This window comes from Doryrhamphus excisus, linkage group LG8, assembly GCF_037039965.1.
Source record: "Doryrhamphus excisus strain RoL-2023G ecotype Guam linkage group LG8, RoL_Dexc_Guam_v1.1, whole genome shotgun sequence".
Lineage (NCBI taxonomy): Eukaryota > Metazoa > Chordata > Actinopteri > Syngnathiformes > Syngnathidae > Doryrhamphus > Doryrhamphus excisus.
In genome coordinates, this window is record NC_136364.1 from 19,535,644 (window position 1) to 19,551,960 (window position 16,317).

General features: G+C 40.9%; 1 protein-coding gene and 1 long non-coding RNA gene across 5 annotated transcripts in view; one reads left to right on the forward strand and one right to left on the reverse strand.

Annotated features, from left to right (window-relative positions):
• Positions 1-16,317, forward strand: part of pdgfd (platelet derived growth factor d) — a 45,410-nt gene that overhangs the window by 14,973 nt on the left and 14,120 nt on the right. For 2 of the 3 annotated variants that reach the window (XM_058079869.2, XM_078792974.1), the window contains exons 2-3: positions 12,284-12,473; positions 13,813-13,990. In XM_058079869.2, the coding sequence (XP_057935852.2) occupies positions 12,284-12,473; positions 13,813-13,990 (368 nt within the window). Of the gene's footprint in view, positions 1-3,314; positions 3,695-12,283; positions 12,474-13,812; positions 13,991-16,317 lie in introns of those variants that run through there. The other variant, XM_058079870.2, reaches the window with a different exon arrangement.
• Positions 1-16,317, reverse strand: part of LOC131134502 (uncharacterized) — a 41,012-nt gene that overhangs the window by 921 nt on the left and 23,774 nt on the right. The window contains exons 1-2 of one of the 2 annotated variants that reach the window (XR_013628012.1): positions 16,101-16,304; positions 12,279-12,504 (exon numbers count right to left, since the gene is read on the reverse strand). This is a non-coding gene — a long non-coding RNA (uncharacterized LOC131134502). Of the gene's footprint in view, positions 1-12,278; positions 12,505-16,100; positions 16,305-16,317 lie in introns of those variants that run through there. The other variant, XR_013628013.1, reaches the window with a different exon arrangement.

Here is a 16,317-nt window from a genome sequence, read left to right on the forward strand (position 1 = left end):
GCTATATATATCACTATATTGACACTTACTATGGTACCCATTATGGCATTGGATGCTCATATCACCTCGTACTTTGGTACGGGACAAAAAATAAAAAAATGTAAAAATTAAAACAAAAAAAACCTTAAGCTATATGAGGAAAGCAGGAAGTGAACAAATGTAACAGTTACTGATTGTAAAAGTACCAGATGGAGGGGTAAGATTTAATAAGCTTTGCTTAACTGATTATGGGATGCACTCAATTGTAATCTGATGCATGTTCAAATGAAATAAAACCATTACCATAATGTCAAAATCTAGACCCAGTTGTCTATCATCTCGTTTTTTCCGTGGTGGGTTTTGCAAAAAAAAAAAAAAAGTGCAATGACCCGATGTCCCTGAATGCACCTTGCGCCTGTGCTATTTGCACCGCGAGGTATGTGCCATGTTTATGGATGACTTGGCCAAGCTTGAGCAGGAGGGTAAGTACATGGAATGTGAACTTAACATGCAGTCCACCTTTCTGCTGGAGAAGAGTACACTATAAAGCAGGGGTGGGCAAACTTTTTGACTCGCGGGCCGCATTGATTTAATAAAATTGAAGGGGGGGGGCCAGACTATATATTTTACACGTAACTGTCCATATGCAATCTGCTATATGTGCTTGTGTCCATTCATTCTGGAGCAGACCACATCAAATAAAAAAAAAGCTACTCAAACCATCAAAAGGTTGGCTCAGGCCATGATGCCAGGTTGTATTTTAAGTTTCAATGAAATATGGTAATAGTTTTATTTCATTTGAACATGCATCAGATTACAATTGAGTGCATCCCATAATCAGTTCACAGTTCCACATGTCCAAAAGGAGTAGGAAGAAGCAAAGCTTATTAAATCCTACCCCTCCATCTGGTACTTTTACAATCAGTAACTGTTACATTTGTTCACTTCCTGCTTTCCTAATATAGTTTAAGTTGTTTTTTTTTTCATTTTATTTTTGTCCCGTACCAAAGTAGGAGGTGATATGAGCATCCAATGACATAATGGGTACCATAGTAAGTGTCAATATAGTGATATATATAGCACATCATGACTGGTTCAAGACTCTTCATCCTTGTATTTAGCAAACATCAACTGCTTGTATTGTTTCTTGAATTGGCTCATCGTTGTGCATTGTTTGAGGGTCTTACTCAATCCATTCCATAGTTTGATTCCACATACTGAAATGCTATGGCTTTTTAACATAGTCCTAACATATAAGTGTTTCAAATTTAGTTCTTCCCTGAAATACTGTGGTAAGAACGGGCGGGCTGATATGGCCCCCGGGCCATAGTTTGCCCACCCCTGCTATAAAGAGACGAGCATCTCACCTCTCCAGCTCACATTGTGTTGCATGGGGAAGTCTGGCGATAATGAAGACTTGCAGGTTTCATTACCACTTCTATCTATTCATGCCCAGTTACATCTATTGACCTAGGTCTAGAGAAGAACTGGACCTTATTATTATTCAGGTCCAAGTCGAGGTGATGTTATTGAACTTCTCACCTTCATTCATTCATTGATTCATTTTCTACGGTTTTTCCTCACGAGGGTCGCGGGGGTGCTGGAGCCTATCCCAGCTGTCTTTCATTCTTCCAATGTTGTCTCTACTGGCATGCTCAGCTCCCAGTTGCCATCCATCCATCCATCCATTCATTCATCCATCCATTTTCTATACTTGGTCACGGGTGAACTGGAGTTCATCCCAGGTTACTTCCGACGGGGTATACCCTGGACTGCTCACCAGCCAATCACAAGACACGTAAACTTGTTTAGCGTCAATCCGTTCCAGGAGGTCCGGTTCTAACTGAAACGAGGGTCCCTGACATGATCCACAAATATGAACGTATCATACATAGCCTGGCATACTACATCCTGTACACACATGTACTAAGCTGCACATTACAGTTACATGCAATTACATTACTCATGGAGCGTTGTCAGTACAGTCCCAAAGTGTCTTTCGTACATCGAGTCTATGCTGTATGTTCACGGCACAATCTACTGCAGACTTCTGGGGGCAAGCGTCTTTAGACTGCTTCTTGATGATGTAATGCATTTACATTTTTAGGATGTAAATGCATGACAAAAGAAACACTTAATATGTAATATGCATACAAATAAAAAAAACAACAATATTTTTGCGCATGAATGGGACAGCGCTTCATATTACGGAGAATAGTCAATATCCGTTTGATAGCATATCTGGTTATCGCTATGTCAACGAGTGCAGCTGCACAAGTTAGCTTCAGACATCATCCAACGTCAACTTGAGAGTTCCCGATGTGAGCAAAGACTTTAGAGCGTTAGAGCAGGGGTCCCCAAACTACGGCCCGCGGGCCGGATCCGGCCCGCCTCCACCTTTGGTCCGGCCCCCTGAGCAACACCAGATAAATACCCCTCTCCCCTCCCAGAAAAAAAATCCTTGACTCACCCCGTCAAATAGAGCGGAACAATGGCGAAAAGATTAGGTAAGAGAAAAATTGATTCACAATGCAGGGTATTTAACCTGCAGTGGACAAATGATTATTTTTTTGTTCCATGCAAGAGAGTATTTGGTTATTATTTATTTCACAAATAGTATTATTTAATTTATTAATAGTGTTATTATTTATTTCCGACTTATTTTTTCCATGAAGATCCCGGAAAGGGTTATTAATATTTGGTTTTGTTTGGCTTTCTGGAAAACAATAAATGTTTATGTTTAGACACCCATACAATCGTTACATTTTCTGCTACAAACTGACCCCGGCCCCCCATCAGAGCAGGGAAAAGTTATGTGGCCCTCACAGGAAAAAGTTTGGGGACCCCTGCTTTAGAGCTTTATATACAAATGCGCGGAAATTCTGATCACTTTGATCACTTTATATGGTTTTATTTCAAGAGCAAAACGCGAATGAAAGGGTTCAAAAATGTACTTGCACGAGTGCTCCCTTTTTATTTTCTCCGCAGTCTAATTTCTAGGCACATATGCGAGTGAATTAGTCGCACTGTACAGCCCTGCTGAGGCTTATAAACACTTTTTAACATCTCCAATAAACCAAACATGCATGTTTTGGGGATGTGGGACGTACCCGAAGAAAACCCACACTCACACAGAGAACATACAAACCCCCTGTTGATTTTTTATTTTTTTTATTAGTCAGCAAACATTTGGACCTAAAATGTATTTTAGTTCCTATGAGATCCTTCGCCATGCAGCATCTTCATTAAAATTACCTATGTATTTCTGCTCTGCACCCGTTAAAATATGCATGCTGTGCTAATTAGGTTCATTATCATGTGTATGCAGAAACATACAGATTTTAGTGTCAGTACAGATGTTCAGGCAGCCGTGCGTACAGTATATAATTTTGTGTTCTTCTAGTCTTGTTTAGCCGCAATGTCTCCACTGACCGATCTGTGCTGACTCAACAACTTCGTCATCTGCATTATTCACTTAGCTTAGTCAGGGTGTTAAACGGGAGCACGTCACAGCACAGGGCAGGGGAATGCTAAGTACACCTGTACTATCCAATGGGGTTGGGATGGAAACGTTGGAGCTTTGATGAGTAGAGTTGTTGTGGGTTTAAATCTCGGCTCGGACAGTCACATGCATGCTGGTTTAACTGGAGACTAAATTGTCCATAGTGGATACATGCACACTGTGATTGAATAGCAAGTACTTCAATGACAAAAGGTAAGGTAAGAAACATCTAGCTGTTTTTGCAAATATCCAACTATGATGTAGGGTCACACAGTTGCATAAGAGGCTCTTGTAGGAGCAAAGTGGATGCAAATGCCATTCAAAGGACTACCGAGACTTACTTGTGAAGATATGAGGAGCAGATAAAATGCTCCTGAATCATTTAAATGCATTGTGAGTCACAGTTTTTTTTTTTTCCAGTAACGTCTCTCCTCTCCGTTTTGACATTGAAATGAATGAAAACAACCGACAAGGAGTGACACTGCTTCACAGACACGCACACATGCACACGGAGTAGATTGTATCATTGCTTATTTATGAGTCTCAGACATGTTCTGTGGTGTGGCCTATCTAATGGTTTGAGCTCTTGTGGGTATTTGTGGACTTTATTTTGCTCAGCACTGCACGAGCGTCTACCGCACCAACTTTTTTTTTGCCTCACGTTGCTTTCTTTCCACACCTTTGTCCTTCATCATCCCACTCTCCGTGTCTCCTCCAGTTAGACATCTGAATGTCCGTCGCTTCAGCCATGTCTGATTCCTCATTCTTTTCTCACTTTTTTTGTATTCTTCATCTTGTGACGTCTGCCTGTTGGACTAGTCTAGTCTAGTCTTGTCTAAAGTGTGCTTGTCTGTCAGCGTGAGGCTGCTATTTGTGTGTTTGTTCGTCATCTGATTGCAAAGACGGCAGCTCGTTTGTCATGCTGCTCCAAGACGGTGCCAGGGGAAGACTCGAGAGGCATTTTGCCAGTGAGCTCGGCATAGTTCAGCAGTTTATGGGATTGCATTGATCTTGGTTGCAAAATATGTCCTTTAGCTGCTGTTCAAGTTTACCGCAGATAACCTCTTAGGCTGTTACACAATTCATTACCAGCAGGTATACTTCACAGACCATCAGGGGCTGGTTTGTTTGGATTGTACTTTTTTTTTTCATGACAAAGGTTTTTGGAAGTTGGTTTCACTGCAGGAATCCACAGTATTATGCCACAGGATACATTTTATTCTTATAATAGCCAAAAGTATTTTTCTCATTCCCGTCTAAGGAGACTGGCCAATCACAGAGCGTGAAATGTGAATACATAATGAGCATGGTCTTTAAACACGGTGCAGATAATGACCAGATGTACTTGTTTCATACTTGTATCCGGCAGAAATGCATTACTTGTTTAGTATCCGGTTCATCCCTATTCACCAATTATCCGATTCCTAACCGATTTGATGCTTGAAAATTCTTCATTTAGGCAAAAAAAAAAAAAAATTCATCCATCCATTTTCTGTACCGCTTATCCTCACGAGGGTTGCGGGCATGCTAGAGCGTATCCCAGCTGTCTTTGGGCGAGAGGCGGGGTACACCCTGGACTGGTCACCCAACACTGCTGCCTCGTTCGCGTACTTTTTGGTAACTTTGCCTATCGTTCACAATCCTTATGTGAAACATGAACACATATTTATTTCCCTTTTCTGTGCATTATAACGCCCAAAAATTAGTTAATATGAGCAAGCTAACAATGCACGTCATTGGAACACAGGTAATTCATTAATTTTTTTTCTACCGCTTATCCTCACAAGCGTCACAGAGGGTGCTGAAGCCTATCCCAGCTGTCTTGCGAGAGGCGGGGCCAGCCAATCACAGGGCACATATAGACAAACAACCATTCACACTCACATTCATACCTATGGACAATTTGTAGTCACCAATTAACCTAACATGTTTTTGGAATGTGGGAGGAAACCGGAGTACCCAAAGAAAACTATAGGGAATGTTATTTGGACTAAATTGACAATGGTAATTTCTTGAAAGTATTTAAAGCTGTGGAAAAATTGAGCATGTGCCAAAGCAGAGGGGGGGTTGGTCATTAAATCTGTCTGTGAGTGTCCTGAGTAAACAATGTTTTCATCCGTGACTATTTGTCCAGCCTCCTGTGTCTGTGTCACAGGACGTCCCTTTGTGTCTGCCTTCAAGAGGAAACACATGCACACACACAAATATAGGACTAAAATACACAAAAACACATGACGATGTACCAACGTACCCACTTTCACACTGCAAAAACTGAAATCTAAGCAAGATTAAATATCCTTTTTTTTATAATGGAGGAGTGAGCGTATGCAGAATGTGACGGAACTTAAATGTGCTCTTTTCATAATCATACTGTATGTACTGTATATAGTCATGCTGTCTTTATTATTCAGAAATACCTACACCACTGCTAGCCACACACACACACACACACACACACAAGTGAAGTGATTCACGGTTGAATAGTTTATTAGACTGTCAAACGCACTGGACCCACCCGCAGTATCTTTCTTTCTTATTCTGGCATCTTCATCATGCTGTACTGCGTCCATGCCGTATAGAGCATTCCTGATTTGGAATTGCTATAAACTACTAAGGATTGCATTGTGAAAGAAATACTAGATCAGGTAGAAGAAGCCTGTGAGACATGATGAAACTGTCTCTGATGTAATTATCGATATTGTGTTTCTCTCACATTCATGAAATATTTCAAATGTAGGAGTATTTTTTGTGCTCAGTTATTGAATAACAGAATGTATGTAAAAAAAAATAGTGGACATATTAACTTTTGAATATTTAATAAAATTATAAAAAACAAAATCTTTCTTACTAAATATATTTATTTTTTCTTTAAATATAATTAATCATTTAAAAATAAATAAAGAGAATTTTATTTGTATTTACTTTTCAATATTGATCTTTAATAAAATAATCAAAATTACAATCTTGCTAAATATATTTACTTTCTAATATAATAAAACTAACTCTTAAAATATTTGGTTTTATTTATTTGTACATTTTAATTAGTGACATGTAAATAAAAAAGAAAATGGCCATTTTTCAATATGTCATCATCGTGTACGAAGAGGCCATCCTCCATTGACATGGTTTCATAGTTTTAGGGTACCCCCAACTCTAATGTCCTCCATGGCGAAAGAACAAAAAGAGAAAAAAAAGAAGCAAAATAAAGAAACGAACAAAAAAAAATAATAATAATAATAACAGAATGTATGATAGAAATGTAAAGCAGACGTGAAGAAGAAATCAGAGGAAACAGAAGTGATGTTGGGTGAGATACCGATGGTGACCAAAGATGACACCCTTAGCATGCAGTGTTTACCCCCAGGGTGTGTGTGTGTGTGTGTGTTTCATCTTCATGCCTCTGTGCTTGTGTGAGCGTGACTGAGAAGCAAGAGAGAATTTTTAAAGCTGATTTGTCATGAGAGACGCACAAGACAGTGGAGCCATACAGGCTTTGATAAGCGATATGCAAACATGTACACATACGGTATATATAGGCCTTGAGCTATCATTTAGCTCATTTACCCAGGGGGGAAAGGCTTTACTTGTTTATTTCTCATGATCAGAAACTGCGGGTGCAAGCATGAGCACACACGTATCTATATAAAGTACACATATAGAGTATGTAGTATATGCTAACAGATGTGCACAACTCTACTGTATACAACCCCCGTATAGTAGCACATAGTGGACATTATCAGTCATGCGGCTAATAGTTGACACAGATGAGTAAACAACTGGCAAATAAAACACATGAAAGGGGCCGCACAGTGGACGAGCTGTTAGCGCACATAGCTAGATCGATTCCCGTGTGGAGTTTGCATGTTCTACCCGTGCGTGGGTTGTCATTTCAGGGTTTTCTCCAGGTACTCTGGTTTCCTCCCACATTCCAAAAACATGCTAGGTTAATTGGCGACTCCAAATTGTCCACAGGTATGAATGTGAGTGTGAATGGTTGTTTGTCTATATGTACCCTGTGATTGGCCGCCTCTCGCCTGAAGACAGCTGGGATAGGCTCCAGCATACCCCTGATCCTAGTGAGGATAAGCGGCATAGAAAGTGGATGGATACTATTATAGAAAGTATTATAGATGTGTCCCAATGACGTGCATTGTTAGCTTGCTCATATTAACTCGTTTTTGGGAGTTACTATAATGCACAGAAAAGGGAAAGACATATGCGTTTATTGTTTCACATAAGTGAAACAGTGAATTGTGAATGATGGGCAAAAATTCCCAAAAGTACGCCCGAAGACAGCTGGGATAGGCTCCAGCATACCCCTGATCCTAGTGAGGATAAGCGGCATAGAAAATGGATGGATACTATTATAGAAAGTATTACCTGCTCCTGGCTTTCTTTCGGGGACTGCGTAGTCAAAATAGATGTGTCCCAATGACGTGCATTGTTAGCTTGCTCATATTAACACATTTTTGGGAGTTACAATAATGCACAGAAAAGGGAAAGACATATGCATTGATTGTTTCACATAAGTGAAACAGTGAATTGTGAATGATGGGCAAAAATTCCCAAAAGTACGCCTGAAGACAGCTGGGATAGGCTCCAGCATGCCAGCGACCACGGTGATCCATCCCTATATGTATGTCATAAGTAACATGTAATGTTCTGAACTGTTGAAGAGGACATACTCGGACCGGAGTGCCCGAATAAAACCCACTCATGAACAATAAAAGCAGGTAAAAATCCACATATAGTTGAGCCAGAAGTGTGAGTGCCAACCAATCAGCTAGCGCACTTCTGAACCAATGTTGTCATCCTGAAAGCAATCACAACAGTTAAAATCAGCTACTTTAAAGATAGAATCCGTAAAGCCAGCAGGGTTACATATCTCTGGGGGCAGTAATACAGCTGAAAGGGAATGTAAGTGTGTGTCACTTTAGGTAGAGTCGGCACTTTGGAGAGTTCCCTCGGAGAAGATGGCAGTGTGACAGGATGCCAGATGTGGGACACGCGGTTGGTGAATGATCGTGTCCTGTGGGAGTGTGTGTCTGTGGGGGAGGTGATCCAACCTTACGGAAAAACACGGTTTGATTTGTGATGAGGAGAGACTTAGCACTTGTTTAAGATAAGGAAAGCCTTCATACGTTCCTATTTGCACATCAACTTCCATAAACTTTAAAGAAGAAAGAATCTGTCATTTTCACAGCATTTTCTTCAAATTGCTGCTGCATGTTTGTTCGCGGGTGAATGGCACTTGGATCAAAAATAGATCTTCGTGTTATGAAGAACATCACACCCCAGCAGTGGAGGTGGGAAAGCCAAGTTTCATTAGTGAGAATTTACCCACACACATCCTGACACACTGACACACACTTTCAAAAGTTGTTTAGGTGACTTTTATACTTTTATACATGCATGTACGTGTATGTGTGTGTCTATCAATATCACTTGCATCATGTTATTTGGAGAGATGCTCGTTATTGGCTTACCAGACAAGAAACGCCAAAACCGTTTAATTGCAGCGGGCAGCCACAAATAAATGAATGTATGGGAAATTGGAGGCTGCACGGTAGACGAGTGGTTAGCATGCTGGCCTCACAGCTAGGAAACCCGAGTTCAATTCTACCATCTCTATGTGGAGTTTGCATGTTCTCCCTGTGCATGCGGTTTTGCTCTGGGTATTCCGGTTTCCTCCCACATTCCAAAAACATGCTAGGTTAATTGGCAACTCCAAATTGTCCATAGGTATGAATGTGAGTGTGAATGGTTGTTTGTCTACTATATGTGATTGGCTGGCCACCAGTCCATGGTGTACCCCGTTTCTCACCCGAAGACAGCTGGGATAGGCTCCAGCACCCTCCGTGACGCTTGTGAGGATAAGTGGTAGAAAAAAAATTAATGAATTACGTGTGTTCCAATGACATGTGCATTGTTAGCTTGCTCATATTAACTCATTTTTGGGAGCTACAATGCACAGAAAAGGGAAATAATGTTCATGTTTCACATAAGGCAAAGTTCCCAAAAAGTACACGAACGAGGCAGCAGGCACAGTGAGTCCAGGGTGTACCCCGCCTCAGACAGCTGGGATAGGCTCCGGCACCCTCCACAACCCTCGTGAGAATAAGTGATAGAAAATGAATGAATGAATGTCAGGGTTGGATTGCATGTCTAGATCATATCCATGAATTATTATTACTATTTCCAGTGTACTATGATAGATAACACCAAATGTATACAGACTCCCCGTCACTATGTACCTAACGTTTGCTTTTCAGAGCCAAAACATAAACATTCAAAAACTGTGGGCTGTAATTGTATATAACTATAGCCATTGCTTCCATTGTTATGCATTTGCATAAAAGTCTTAAAACCACCCACAATTTAAATAAACAGTCCATAGAGTATATTTAGTGTTCCCATAAGTCTATTAATTCGATTTGATTATGCTTTCTTTTTGCCAAAGTTGACACAATGAGAATACCCTCCCTATCAATTTGCACATTCTTCACGTCTCTTGACTGAATCTTTAACATAAATCTTCACGCTCATCATGGTATCATTTGCATTCATTTGCAAGGATGTCATTGATTCTAATGCATGATTTATAGTAAGGTCAGTGCTGTGACTGAGCAATAGCACTGCATTTACACACATTCCTAATTCAGTGTCTCACTTACTCTTCGTTAAGAACGTGTTTTGGGCGAAAATACACATTCCTCCTTGTCTCCATGCAACACTTTTTCACACAAAAACTATAAGAACAGCACAACTGGCTAGGAAGGGGTCCACAAGTAGTGGTTTCAGAGAAGTTAGTTGGTTAGCAACACCCAACCGTGACACACAGATAGCATGTTGCATTCATGAAATGAAAATGTCGCGTTTCCTTTACTTTCCATCAAACGGAATCTTTAAAGTCATTTAACAAAACAGTCAAACGTGGATCAAACAATTCAATAATCACTCAAAAAAGTCACTAAACGTTAGGGTAATCATGCAAACTATTCTCTTTCTCCAAATAATAATAAACAACAATAGAAAGGGCACTGCTGCATTTTAATTAGATTCCATCCAATAAAATTTAATTGAAACGTAATTTTCTGGCGGTCACCTCATTTTCTCAAATATTATGATAATTGCATATGTCTTTCATTTTACTTACAATGACTACAAATGTGGTTTGATTAGAAATAAACAAAAAGTTAGAATGACTCTTGTTACTATTAAATGATATACCGTTAGAAAGCCTGTTTATTTCCCTTTTAAATGACATCCAATGACGTGAAAGATTGTACAGGTTTGACACATTCCAGTCAGGAAAGATCTCAGTCCAGATGACAAACGTATTATGGGCCGATAAATCCATCATGTTATTATGTGTATGTGTGTGATTGAGGTGAAATACTGTATATATGTCTTACAGTTGCAAAGAAAGAAATAATCTGACATATCTGACATGCTTTTACCTCCAGTTTGGCTGCTGGGTCAAATTCACCTGAATAATATCGATATGATACCAGCATGCAGGGGGTGGTTGCAAATATAGGAGATGATCCATTTTAATTTTATATGTTGACTACACTAATTAAGGCAAGCAGGGGAAAAAATACTAGGATTTTTTAAAATAACGCATTATATTTAAGCCCTGATATCATAAATGTTCTTAGTTGTATTTACTACCACAACCCTAGGGGGAGAGGCTGCACGGCGGTCGTGTGGTTAGCGCGCGCAGACCTCACAACTAGGAGACAAGGTTCAATTCCACCCTCGGCCATCTCTGTGTGGAGTTTGTATGTTCTCCCGGGTACTCCGGTTTCCTCCCACATTCCAAAAACATGCTAGGTTAATTAGCTACTCCAAATTGTCCATAGGTATGAATGTGAGTGTGAATGGTTGTTTGTCTATATGTTCTTTGTGATTGGCTGGCCACCAGTCCAGGGTGTACCCCGCCGCCTCTCGCCCGAAGACAGCTGGGATAGTCTCCAGCACCCCCTGCAACGCTCGTGAGGATAAGCGGTACAAAATGAATGAATGAATATTGACCCTTGGGGGAGCCTGACGTTAATTCACTTATCTAATTTCATCTCCAAAAGGGTAGTGCTGCAAAAAATGTACCACTGTGCTACACCTATCTGCCTACACACACACACACACACACAGGGATTTGTCCCTGGCTAACCTTACAGCGTGAAATCATTTTTATTGGAGAAAGGGGCCTATACACCCAGTCAGACTTTTGATCAGCAGAGTGAGACAGCAGAGGAGAAAATAGACATCTCTCCTGAATCAAGGAGCCACAAGCTCATCTACTGTAGGTGCAGTGCTGAATAAATGATTGATGAATAGCATGTTCACTACACTGACCAAATGAAAGAAGACAACTGGAAGGGGCAGAGAAATGGGAAAATGGTCAGAGTGATTGGGCAATGAAAAGGTAAAGTAGAAGGCCAAAGCTTCATCATCATCATCATCATCATCTTCCTGGGGTTGCAACTGTGCTGCCTTGATTATACGGCACATTCAACTCTCTCTTTACGAATTCACACATCCAAAAAAAAACAGCCCTGTCAGCCATCTTCAGGATGCTGCTTGACCATCAAACTGTGTGTGTACCAGGTATTCCTTATTTGTTCAAGGTATTAATCTGCTTATGCGGCCACATTATGCAGGCTCAGCTCTTTTGGGGGGAAAAAAGTAAAGTGCTCTCTGCACCAAGAGCAATACACTCCTTAATATTCTAAACAATATTTGTATATACTGTAAACATGTATAACTACTAACAAACAACCGCTGTTTCACTCACTGTAGACTTGTACCGGAAATACGACAACATCACAGTCACGTCGGCGGGCGGAGTCATCCACAGCCCACGGTACCCCAACTCGTACCCACGGAACCTGCAGCTGTTATGGAAACTGGTGTCGCCGCCAGGAAGTACAATCCGCCTGGAATTCGACAGTCACTTCGGTCTGGAGGAGGCGGAGAACAACGTGTGCAGGTAGAACACGCATGCAGGATTTTATTACTCACTGGAAAAAAAAGACAAAGGAAAAGAGATGACCTTGGTAGAGTATGCATAATTCAATGTTATCAATTATGAGAAGTCCACTGAGTAAGAGAAGGAATTGCAGTGATATAGAAGCTGTATGAATATATGGAAATACAGTAATACTCAATTAATGGAAAGGAGGTGAAGAGATGGGATGGGTTTCACAGCAGAGAGAGAGAGAGAGAGGGGAGTTGTTTTTTTTGCAAACAAGTTTGTCCTTGAGGCTTGACAAAATCGACTTTTTAATAACGATATGCAGCACGCTCGCCTTTGTAAGCACAAAAACCAAGGGGAACAGCAGGGGGGGAGGAAAGGGAGGAAAAATTTGAAAGGGTAAAGAACTTATTTCTTATACAGTCACCCAACAACTGGTGCTATATTAACACAATAGGCTGCACGGCAAGGAGTGGTTAGCGTGCAGGTCTCACAGTTAGGAGACCCGAGTTCAATTCCACCCTCGGCCATCTGCGTGTGGAGTTTGCATGTTACGTTAAAAAGCCATAGCATTTCAGCATGTGGAATCAAACTATGTAATGGATTGAGTAAGACCCTCAAACAATGCACAACGATGAGCCAATTCAAGAAACAATACAAGCAGTTGATGTTTGCTAAATACAAGGATGAAGAGTCTTGAACCAGTCATGATGTGCTATATATATCACTATATTGACACTTACTATGGTACCCATTATGGCATTGGATGCTCATATCACCTCGTACTTTGGTACGTGACAAAAAAATTTAAAAATTAAATTTTTAAATTTTTAAATTTTTAAATTTTTAAATTTTTAAATTTTTAAATTTTTAAATTTTTAAATTTTTAAATTTTAAAAATCTAAAGCCTAAATCTAAATCTAAAACCTAAAATTGTAAAATCTTAAACTATATTAGGAAAGCAGGAAGTGAACAAATGTAACAGTTACTGATTGTAAAAGTACCAGATGGAGGGGTAGGATTTAATAAGCTTTGCTTCTTCCTACTCCTTTTGGACATGTGGAACTGTGAACTGATTATGGGATGCACTCAATTGTAATCTGATGCATGTTCAAATGAAATAAAACCATTACCATTACCATGTTCTTCTCATGCATGCATGAGTTTTCTCCAGGTATGGGTAAGGGTTGTTTGTCTATATGTGCCCTGTGATACCTCGCCTTTTGCCCGAAGACAGCTGGGATAGGCTCCAGCACCCCCAAAAAATGAATGACTGAATAAATGAATATTTACAGTATGTTTTTTGCTCTAACTGTAGTTCCATTTACATGTGTAATGTTTTCATCCTCTGCAGGTATGACTTTGTTGAAGTGGAAGACCGATCAGAGACAAGCACTATAATTTGGGGTCGTTGGTGCGGGCAGAAAGCGCCGCCTAGTCTCAACTCCAAATCCAACATCCTCAGAATCACCTTCAAATCTGATGATTACTTTGTAGCAAAGCCTGGATTTAAAGTCTACTACTCTTTGCTGGTGAGAGAAACACCAACACACACTGGAACACCCATATTGGTGACACAAAGTCTTCCATCCATTCATCCAATCCATTTTCTATGCCGCTTATCCAGCAAGCCACATAGTTTGAATACAGGTCCGCATTCAATGAAACCTGTTGGTTCTGCAACAGACACTGCCGAACCTCTTGCCAGGGGCCAGCAGGCTGAACAGTCCACCGTGTGGGTGTGTTTAATTCCTGGTGATCATCGGTGGTCACACAGCATATGTCAGAAGTCCCATTAGTTTCTCTGCGGTTCTGACCACTCTCTGTACAGCTTTCCAGTCCATTGCTTTGCAGCCAGCAGACCAAACGGAGCTACAGCTGGTCAGCATGCTCTTGATGGCTCCTCTACAGAAAGTGGTGTGTGTGGGGGGGGTATCCGGGAGGTGTGCCCCTCTCAGCCGAAGCACAAATTGTAGTCATTGTTGCCCTTTCTGAACAAGATCTTTGTTTTTCTCAGGTGAGATCATTCCCGATTTGCACCCCCAGGAACTTTTTGCTTTTTCTCTGCAGATGTGGAGTGGTGTGTGGGGGTGGGGAGTTTCTGGTCCTTCTGAAGACAATCATCATTTTCTTTGTGTTGTTGATGTTGAGGACCAGGTTGCTAGAGCAGTACCACTCCACAAGCTCCACCTCCAGTCTGTAGGCTTCTTCATTGTTGCCTACTGTCTCGTTCGCGTACTTTTGGAGAATTTTGCCCATCATTCACAATCCTTATGTGAAACAATGAACACATATGTCTTTCCCTTTTCTGTGCATTATAGTAACTCTCAAAAACGAGTTAATATGAGCAAGCTAACAATTCACATCATTGGGACACATCTATTTTGACTATGAAGCCCCCAAAAGAAAGCGAGGAACAGGTAATACTTTCTATAATAGTATCCATCCATTCATTTTCTATGCCGCTTATCCTCACTAGGATCAGGGGTATGCTGGAACCTATCCCAGCTGTCTAGACAAACAACCATTCACACTCACATTCATACCTATGGACAATTTGGAGTCACCAATTAACCTAGCATGTTTTTGGAATGTGGGAGGAAACCGGAGTACCCAGAGAAATTGAACTGGGGTCTCCTAGCTGTGAGGCCTGCGCATTAACCACTTGTACACTGTGCAGCCCACCAATTATATCATTCATTCATTCATTTTCAACCGCTTATCCTCACGAGGGTCGCGGGGGTGCTGGAGCCTATCCCAGCTGTCTTCGGGCGAGAGGCGGGGTACACCCTGGACTGGTGGCCAACCAATCACAGGGCACATATAGACAAACAACCATTCACACTCACATTCATACCTATGGACAATTTGGAGTCGCCAATTAACCTAGCATGTTTTTGGAATGTGGGAGGAAACCGAAGTACGCGGAGAAAACCCACGCATGCACAGGGAGAACATGCAAACTCCACACACAGATTTGAACCCAGGTCAGAGAATAAGTTTGTGTGCCAGGCTGCATCGTGAATTATGGCTACAATTCCCAAAAAGTGCAGTTCCCCTTTAAGGCTTCACTTCATACTGGATCTCTGGCCTAACAGTCATGTGCCATCAGGGTGAACAGTCGCGGGTTCAGGATGCTTCCTTGAGGAGATGATTTGTTGGTCATTAGTGGAGCCGTACAGCATGCTTGGGGTCTCCATCATGGCAGCGCTGAGTGGGATTTACGGAGCCGTGAGGCTAAAAGCAGTAAATTCCCTTCATAGAGGTCAGTTCTGTGAGAGGTTTGTCCTTAGAGGGAGTTATCCCTTGTCTTTGTAGTGCTTGTTCATCTCACTTCTAACCACTTTCACACATAGATGCATGCTATTAAGTGCAGATGTGGGAAATATATTATATATTATTATATTTGACTTTTACATTTTGATACAACTCCTACAAAAAATACAGATATTTTTCATCTATGTAATATGAGACTGCTGAAAGAAATACCGGTACTCATATTTCTTAAGTAGACTTCTCATGTAAACGCTGAGCCAGCAGGTCAACATAAGTACATGTCCTTTACTCTGGAGGAGATAATGTGCTGTCAGTGTTGGGATGTTTTCTCTTACAGGCTTTTAAATGAACAGATGAGGAAATTACCTTTGTCATTTTGTCAGGATGAGGAAAGAAGAAAGAAAGGACCTTTGATGTTCACCACATTGTAATCAGGAGGGAAAGGGGGGAGAGAAATGCCAGCAAAGAGGCAGAAAGCCATTTATAGATGTTGTCTGGCTTCCTCTTTCATGTCACAGATGGGGCTGAACATTGCTCATTATCTGGCAAAAAAAAGAAAGAAAAATTGTAAGATGCAGGAAGG